The sequence below is a fragment of the Octopus bimaculoides genome, chromosome 24, assembly GCF_001194135.2.
Source record: "Octopus bimaculoides isolate UCB-OBI-ISO-001 chromosome 24, ASM119413v2, whole genome shotgun sequence".
NCBI classification, from domain to species: Eukaryota; Metazoa; Mollusca; class Cephalopoda; order Octopoda; family Octopodidae; genus Octopus; species Octopus bimaculoides.
The window spans coordinates 13017929-13027788 of record NC_069004.1 but is presented as its reverse complement, the minus strand read 5'-3'; the positions used below and the strand labels follow the sequence as shown (position 1 = coordinate 13027788).

The 9860-nt window shown below is 38.4% G+C and overlaps 1 protein-coding gene across 1 annotated transcript in view; it reads left to right on the top strand.

The window, feature by feature from the left end:
- The window catches only part of LOC106871667 (tyrosyl-DNA phosphodiesterase 2), a 24546-nt gene that overhangs the window by 3892 nt on the left and 10794 nt on the right, over positions 1-9860 (top strand). The window contains exon 2 of the mRNA XM_014918252.2: positions 8551-8723. Coding sequence (XP_014773738.1) covers positions 8551-8723 — 173 coding nt within the window. The remainder of the gene's footprint in view (positions 1-8550; positions 8724-9860) is intronic.

The window sequence follows — 9860 nt, the reverse complement described above, 5'->3', positions numbered from 1 at the left end:
GGGGGGGGGGGGGTATATATACAAAAGAACACCAAATGGGGTTTGCTACATGTTGATTTGCCTAGATTCCATTGAATCCTATATATCTTATCTATCTATCAATCAATTGATCATAAAGACCCTCTTTGGTCATGAATGATCTAGAAAGTTCTCCTCTGAGACACAAGTCTGGGCAAGGTTGTTTACGAAAGACCAGCAGTTGCCCATGCATACCAGTATGGAAGCCAGTCAAGGCGGTGCTGGCATCGGCCATGTTCAGATGGTGCTTTTTATGTGCCACCGGCATGGGGATCACAGCTGCAATTTCCATTTGATTTTGAGGTTGATGTACTTAACTCAATAGGTCTCCCCAAGCATAGCATGTCGCCCTACAATCCAAGGTACTTTTGAGTGGGCTGTTTATGTGACACTGGTATAGGTTACAGCTGTGGACTCACTTTATTTGCCGGGTCTTCTCAGTCACAGCATACCTCCAGAGGTCTCAGTCTTTCATCATTGCCTCTGTGAGGCCCAACATTCAAAGGTCATGCTTTACCACCTCATCCCATGTCTTCCTGGGTCTCCCTCTATCCCGGATTCCTTCAACTGTTTGGGAGTGGCACTTCTTCACACAGCTCTCCTCATCCATCCGTAGTACATGACCATATCAATGCAAACGTCTCTCTTGCACGCCACATCTGATACTTCTTATGTCCAACATTTCTCTCGGGCGCATTTATATATATATATATATATATATGTATATATATATATATGTGTGTGTGTGTGCAAGTGAGTGGAGAAATGAAAGAAAGTGTCACTCAACACATTGGTTGGAGTTATATTCTTTAATAACATTTTGGTTCGGCTTCACATAACTTCAAGCTTTGTGGGTTCACCAAATGAACCCAACTAGGTTCCACAGACTGTGCATCAAACTATTATTAAATAAAATGTGTGTGTCTTTGATTTTGTCCCCTGCATCTGCTTCATGATTTGTGCTGGTTTGTTTACATCCAGTGACTCAGTAGTTCAGCAATAACCATCCAACAGAATAAGTATCCAGGCTTAAAAAAAAGAAAAAGGAAAAAAATGAATCTGAGTTTGGCCTCAAGGCAGTGCCCCACCATAGGGACTTTCCAGGGACTGAAACAAGTTAAAGATAGATAAATACCGTTATTGCTCCATCTACTAATTTGGCTCAGTTGTGCCCCAGATGTCACGTAGGCTCACATAATAAGTCATTTCAGTATGAACAGTCTTAACAGATCTTTTTTTACCCTGTCCATTTCTGTTTGGCTGCTTTGCATTTCTTTCAGCCATTTTACAGTCTACAATTTTTTTCTTTGTATTTTTTTAATGAAGAATCAGTTTTCACCTTTTACTTGTTTCAGTCATTGGATGTAGCCATGCCGGGGCACTGCCTTGAAGGGTTTAGTCAAATGAATATCAACCCTAGTACGTAGTTTGTTTGTTGTTGTTTTTTTTAAAAATCTGATCTGTTTTTTTGTATCAGTCTCGTTTACTGACTTGTTAAATTAGGAGGACATGAACAAACCAATTGTCAAGTAGTGGGGCTGCCAGACACAAATACACACACACATACATAAATACACACATACACAAATACACACACATACACAATTACACACACATACACAAATGCACACACATACACAAATGCACACACATATACAAATATGTGTGTATGTATATATAGGCACAGATGTGGCTGTGTGGTAAGAAGCTTGCTTCCCGACCATATGGTTTTAGGTTCAGTCCTGCTGCATGGCACCTTCAGCAAGTGTCTTCTATGATAGCCTCTGAACATAAAGTTGGACAAGATGCCACTAAGCATTTTGCTGGGCATGTTAATGATTCTGCCAGCTCACTGATTTTCATTTCAGAAATATTATAATTAGATATTATAACAGTGCATCTATATGTCTGGACAACAGCTGATGGTACTACTACTACTACTATGACTAAGTGTTGCTACTGTTTGTTTAACAGTTAAACGGCAGAGGGTAGTAATACAAAACTACAGCAGTTGTTGCTCAAATACCTAATAAACCAGGTGTCTTGTATGTAAAGCAATGTTTAAATATGTAGTCTGTTCTCTTAAATATAAACATCTGGTATTAATATTTATGTATCAATATTTACCAATTTTGAGGCAGCGAGCTGGCAGAACAGTTAGCGCATTGGGAAAAATGCTTAGCAGCATTTTGTTGGTCCTTGTGTTTTGAGTTCAAATGCCGCCAGGTTAGACTTTGCCTTTCATCCTTTCAAGGTTGATAAAATAAGTACTAGTTGAGCACTGGAGTCGATCTAATTGACTTAGCCTCTCTCTCAAAATTGCTGGCGTTGTGCCAGAATTTGAAATCAGCTTTTACCAATCTTAAAGCAGCAAGCTGGCAAAATCATTAGCACACCGGGCAAAATGCTTAGCGGCATTTTGTCTGTCCTTATGCTCTGAGTTCAAATTCCTCCAAGATCAACTTTGCTTTTCAGATTCAATAAAATAAGTTGCAATTGAGCACTGGGATTGATCTGATCAGCTTACCCCCTTCCTCCAATTTGCTGGCCTTGTGCTGAAATTTGAAATCAATATTTATTAATTATTTTTACATATATATTATAGTTGCATATGGATGAAGTCCTGGGAACTAAGTGGACTGCTTATTAGGGAAGAGAGTCTCACTGAAACTAAAAGGAAGGGTGCATATTGCGTGTGTGAATATTGTTAGGGTTTGGGGGATGGATAATGAACGTGGAACAGCAGAGGAGACTAGAAAGGGGAGATGAGAAAAGTTCATTGTATGAGCAGCAATATCACTAAGAGAGGAAAACAATGAATCCACAAGAAAGTAATAATAACAGAGCTAGAGATAGATATAAAGAGAACGTGGATGAATTGGCTGAGTCCTGTTCTGAGGACGGCATTGGAGGTGGTGGGGCTGATAAAGACACAGTTCATGATGTTCTAGAACTAATCTTTGAAATTTCAGTCACAAGATATTTGCATGATTAATTCAAAACAATGTGAATAGACAAGCATGGCATTTGATAAAGTAATCTCAATCTGTTAAACCAGTGGTTCTTAACCTTTTTACTTCCATGCTTCCTCCTAGCTGAGAATACTGAGTGATGTGAGTTGTTTCGTCACACTGGATGACAAAAAACAGGAGAATCTCTTGATTGAGAATTTGATCTTTGGTGTCTTGAGACAAGTCATCAATCCTTTCCTTGACTGTATTGTTTGATAGTGAAATCTGGGAAAGCTTGTTTGCACTATCTTTCCCCAGAATGAGTTCTGCTGCACGGAGTAGACTTGGTTTTATGAGAGACTTTCCGATGTTATGACTCTTCTTACTCTTTGTAATCATCATGGCAATCTCATAGGAATCCTCAACAACCATTGAAGTTTGTTGCCTAAATGCCCCACTACCGTCCAACTTAGCTTGCTTCAAGGAATGTCTTTTTCTTTCAAAGAATGCCTTGGGCTTGTCTGCAAGAGCAGGATGTGTTGTCCTCAAGTGGAGTTCCAAACATGAGGGTTGCATTCTATTATTGCTCAAAGTTTTGTAACTTATCACACTGGGAGACTTCTGTGTCACCCTTTTAGAGGGACACAAATCTAAATCAAACATATTTGTCAAGATACTTCTGTTTCTTTATACTCATGGATTATTTGATGTGCAGTTGACAACACAAATATGCTAACAAAAGATAAGGCACGTGTCAAGGCCCAAGTTAAAATGCTTGGAGTAAAAAGTTCTGAAAAAATTAAAACAAAAAAATTTGGAATTAAAATTATACGAAAAATTTGTACAATAGAATATTGTATTTATTTGTATGAAAAAATTTTTTAAATCTTTTCTTCACAAAAGAAAAGATTTTGCATAGCTTTCAGTTTTACCTAGTACTTTCTGTAATATTTAAATCTGAATTTTAGTTTAACATTTGGTTTTATATTATAATTTTTTTCCTTAGAAAAAATTTACTATATTTTTAACAAACATTTAACATTAAAAATTTGGGTTTTATTGTTAAAGTTTTTTATTTTTCCAATCTGTGTTTTAATTTTTTTTGAGACTTTATTAAATTGAGCAATAGTAGAACTCACTACATACTTTTTGTTTTATTTCCTATTTTTAAATATATCATACTTTTCATTTTCCTAAAATTTTAAAATTGTTTTCAATTTTTAAAATTAAGTTAATATTTCTTAGTATGTTACTATAATGATTTGATAATGTTTCAGCACGTCTCTTAATTTTTACGAATCACATTATTTGATGTATATGAAAACTGGATCAAACTGGTTTGTAATTTCTTAACTGCAAAAGGTGTTTGTCTTTACAAGATAATAATATCTAAGCTTTATACCAGTGATTCTTAACCCGAGTCTTGTTGTAATGAAGAAAATTACAAAATAAAGACAAATGTTAAAGCTACAATTCAGAATTAGTGAGGGTTTTAAGGTATATGGGGGGTGGGGGTCAATAAGTACAGAAAATGGTAAGCGGTGCTAAGATAGTGGAATAAAAAAAACTAAAGGTATAAGGCAATACTTTTGCATTTTTTCATAAACTTCTCATTATTTGCCAATGCTCTCATCTAGAGAATAACAAATATGATTAGAGAAATTCCTGCTTTTTCTCAAGGGCTTGCACCCCACTTGGAAATTACTGACACCCACTTCCAGGTTAAGAACCAGTGTGCTAAAGTGTAAAGAATTATCTAGTTGTTTTATATTAATTTGCTTGGTTTGTATATTCTAGTGTTGGTTGAAAAGTTCATAGGCTGACTATGAAAGAGTGATGCTAGAGCTGTGATATCTTCCATGCAATAATTTCAACACTTTTTATTAATAAATGCATTGTTTCTTTTTGGGTAAACTGACATTTCACTGTTCAAAGAAGGCTTCAAATGTAACTATGAAAATGGACAAATGTAACTCTTGGACGGATCGGCGGGGAAAGAAGACCCTGTTGAGCTTGTAACTAATGTAACTATGAAAATGGACAAAATTTGGCATTGTGGTGTATTCAAGTTCCTGCAGAAAAAAGGTTTAGCCCTCCAATGACATTCATGTTGACATGGTTGCTACATTAGGGGATGACGCTCCTGCTTAATCAACTGTGCAGAAGTAGGCAGCTGAATTTAAGAGAAGGAGGGAGAGTTTTGAAAATGACCCGTTGTTTGGGTGTCCTTCATCTGCCAGCACACAGGAAAACATCGATTGTGTTCTCCACATGGTGATGGATGACGAGCAAGTGGCTATAAATCAAATAGCCAATGCTATTAGCACATCTCATAAGAGAGTTGAGAATATTCTGCACAATGAACTTGGCATGACAAAAGTTACTGCTCAGTCAGTGTCGTGTCTTCTGACACCTGATCACATCATGGGAAAATCTGACATAGTTTGAGGCAGATCCAGCTGGTATCCTTCAATGTTTCCTATACCAAGATGAGTGTTGGGTGTATCACTTTGAGCCAGCGACAAAGAGACAATCCATGCAGTGGAAACACCCCTCCTCACCTGCTCCAAAGAAAGTCAAGGTTGTTTCATCTACTGGGAAGGTGATGGCCTCAGTTTTTTGGCACACAAAAGGAAATGTGTTAACTATTTTCAAAAGGACCACATTATCAATGGAGAGTACTATACCAGCTTGCCGAAGCAGTTACGAAGGACTATCAAGACAAAAATGCTCGAGACAACTTATGAAAGGGGGTTTTGCTTCATTAACACAATGCTCCAGATTACAAATCCATTGGTTTCAATGGCTGCTGTGCATGACTGTGGCTTTTAAACTGGTTGATCACTCTCCTTACTCTCCAGGTTTTGTCCCATCTGTCTATCATTGTGTTCTCCAACATGAGAAAACACTTGGCTGGGAACCAGTATTACAGTGGTGATAACGTTGTATCTGCTGTTGATGACTTTATTGACCAACAAGATGAAAGCTTCTTCCACCAATGGGATCTAAATGTTGCAACACCGATAGAAGAAGTGTGTGAACTGCAAAGGGGACTGTTTTGAAAATTAAACTTCGTTTGGTCACATTCCATGAGAGAATCTTGGGCAGCCTATGAACTTTTCAGCCGACCTTTGTGTGTGTGTGTGTGTGTGTGTGTGTGTCAGCATCATCACTCTTGTCATTTTGCATCCATCTTACATGTTGCAGTGAGTTGGATAATTTAACATGGATCCAATAACTCAGAGGGCTTTGTCATGCTCCAGTGCCTCAGTTTTGGCATTTCTTTCATGGCATCAGCACTAATGAGGTGCTGTTATAACTTGCAAGACTAAAGGGATGGAAGAAAGGTCTGATGCTTCCAAATGAGGACAAGAGGCCAAAGTATGATGAGAGTAACAGTATATATACACTGCAGGGCGCATAGCTCAGTGGTTAGGGTGTCAAGCTCACAATCATGTAGTGAGTTCAATTCCCAGACCAAGCTGTGTTGTGCTCTTGTGGTGATATCCTGACACCCCTGTGAGATAGCAAGTCAACTGTCCTAAACCATATAAAGGTGCATGCGCACTGTCAGTGAAGACAGTTTTTGATTTATATTTGTATTGTTATAACCTTGTTATAAGTCCATGTTATTAAGTGGCATATCCAGTGAGTTTAAAGGACATAAGTGTCGACGAGACACAACAGTTCTTGAGCAAGACACTTTATTTCACGTTGCTCCAGTTCACTCAGCTGTAGAAATGAGTTGCGACATCACTGGTGCCAAGCTGTATTGGCCCCTTTACCTTTCCCTTGGATAACACTGGTGGCATGAAGAGGGGAGGCTGGTATGGGTGACTGCCAGTCTTCCATAAACAACCTTGCCCGGATTTGTGCCTCAAAGGGTTACTTTCTAGGTGCAATCCCATAGTCATTCATGACCGAAGAGGGTCTTTACCCTTACCCTTTATAAACTGCAGGGACAAATGAATGGAGAAAGGGATTGAGGTCAGCTGTAAAGGATAAAAGGTGTGAGAGAGAGTGGTAAGAGTAATGAGCATCCAGTGCTATGCCCTATAAGGGTGAATATGGGTGGAAGGTGTGAAGGAAGGGAACATGCAAGAGAGAAATAGGTGAGGAATGCAAAACAGAATAATTTTAGAGGAGGGTTTGTGAAGATAGATCAGAGGGGGGGGGGTTAGAGAGTGTGAGGAGGTGGAGAAGCTTTAGTAAGAGTATAATGAGAGAAGAGAGAGGTGGATGAAGGGGGGGGCTGGATAAATGCAGCAAGAGCAGTAAGCAGAAGAGGAGATTTGTGGGATAAAGAATATTTCTTGAAAAGTAGGTAAAAGTTGGCAACGGGAAGAGCACCTGGCTGTAAAATTCTACCTCAAATATATCCTTATCGAATCCATGCTAGCTTGGCAAAGTGAATGTTAAACTAACATGAATGATAGGTGCAGGTGTAGCTAGGTGGTAAGAAGTTTGCTTTCCAACCACATTGTTCTGGGTTCAGTTCCATTATGTGGCACCTTGGGCAAGTGTCTTCTGCTATAGCACCAGGCCAGCCAAAGCCTTGTGAGTGGATTTGGTAGACGGAAACTGAAAGAAGCCCATTGTGTACTTGCGGGCGTTTGTGTCATGTTTGTCCCTCACTACTGCTTGACAACCAATGTTGGTTTACTTGCATCCCCATAACTTTGTGATTTGGCAAAAGAGACCAATAGAAGAAATACCAGGCTTTAAAAAATAAGGAATTGGATCAGTTCGTTTGACTAAACCCTTTGAGGTGGTGCCACAACATGACCACAGTGCAAAAACTGAAACAAGTAAAAGCTATGTGGTAAGAAGCTTGCTTCCTAACCACATGGTTCCTGGTTCAGTCCCATTGCATGGCCAAGTAAAAAAGCAAAAAATGACATGTACATACACAACCACATATACATTATGCATTTTACTTATTTAAAAATGTTTTCAAATGTTCAAATAATTTAATGGAGGTGGTTCCTGTTGTAAATAAAATGAAATTTCAAGATAATCCTATACACCATTCTATCAACTTTAAAATTTCTAATTCTAAATGTTTCATTACACTGTACAACTTTTTTTTTCTTTATCTTTCATCAGTAAGTGCTATTTCTTATTTGCTTCTATCCAGAAATCAAAGGAAATCACTACTATATCCTTCAAACTTTGCTTTTGTGACCTGGACATCAGTATTTTGAAGCTGACCTATTTCCCATTACATTTCAGACATATTCAGTGCTGAGTTGCTGAAGCAGAAATATCATTATAGCAAATATTCTGCTCAATATCACAGATTTGCTTGTCAGGTGCTTGACCTTAACCACTTAAACATGTCCCTTGGTGGCTGACAATATGTGTGTCTCTGATCACGAGCAGGGGTAGTAGGGAAGTAACATAGCCATGTGTTGAGAGGAATTCTTTGGGGTTAAAATAAATGTAACAGAAGCAAAGTTTGATGGAAATATTAACTATTTTTCATGCTTTCTGGGAGTTAGCAGATAGGAAACAGTTGCTATCCAACAACAAAAATCATGTTATAATTTATAATTATTAATGCTTTCATCTTTCTCCGTAGTGTGCAGTAAACTTTTACTTTGAAAAAAATGGAGGTGAGAATACAAATAAGAACAGCACCAGTGATAGTAAAGAAACACCCAAAAATACACCAAAACACCCTCAAGAAAACAATGCAATTAATTCTTCTAAAAAGAAAAGGAAACGAGTTTCATTAGAGCCTCAAGGTTTGCTGTAAGTGTTAACAATTTGAATAACTTGCTGTTGAAAAAAATTCCATTTTGTTTTCACTTTCATCATCATTTAATGCCTGCTTTTCGTGCCGGCATGAGTTGGACAATTTTGACATGGGGCTTGGCTTCACATCTTGCCCTGCTATTTGACATCATCATATCTTGACGCAAAATGAAACTGTGACCTGTTCACTGACAAAACTTCACAAAAGTGATGCAGCACAAAGTTTTGTCAGTGAACAGGTTGCAGCTTCAAAGTGACGGTGGGGGTAAAAATTTAGATTACAATTTATTTTGTTGTTTTTCATCTACCAATGGACCACGTGGGTGTTACTTCAGCATCATCATTCCATGAAATGTGTTTAATTTGAGAAAAATATTGGAAAAACATCAATACATGTGATAGTGAAAAGGGAAAATGTAACGCTTATATTTACAATGCTTACCTTACTCTCACCCCTAGTGGAGGCAAAAATTTTAACATGTTTGAATGATGATTGGTTAAAAGCAAGAACAACTGTTGTGACATATTTGTTATCAAACGATCATGGAAACCTTCCTTTCAGGTGTTGAATAACATCTCTCCTTCCCATGTTCCCTCCCACGTCCCTTTCCCAGTTTTCAGAGTTGGGACTGTAAATGTAGGCACATTGAAATATAGGTTTAACGAGATTGCAGAGATGCTTGAATGGAGGTGTGTTGCTGTATGTTGCATCCAAGAGGCAAGGTGGAGAGGAGCTTCAGCCAGATTCCTCACACGCAAGACACATGGGTATAAAATTTTCTGGGAAGGTAACTGACGGAGTAGGTGGTGTGGGCATACTTCTTGCAGATAAATGGGTGGATAAAGTCATAGAGGTAGTCAGAGTGTGTGATAGTGCTTAAAATCAGGCTAGTCTTGCAGAATAGTATAGCTACAATTATATCTGCCTACCAAATGAACAGAAGGACCACTTTTCTGTGATGCAAATAACCTTTCGATCTACAAGACCAACTTCAGCACACCAGCCAGCCACCTGATAAGCTATCATCAGGTGACTATTCTAGCCAAATGGATTTCATTCTCACCAGTCAGTGGGATGCATGGTTGCTCTTAAATACAAAGACCCTCCCTGGTGAAGAATGTACCCCCCCCCCC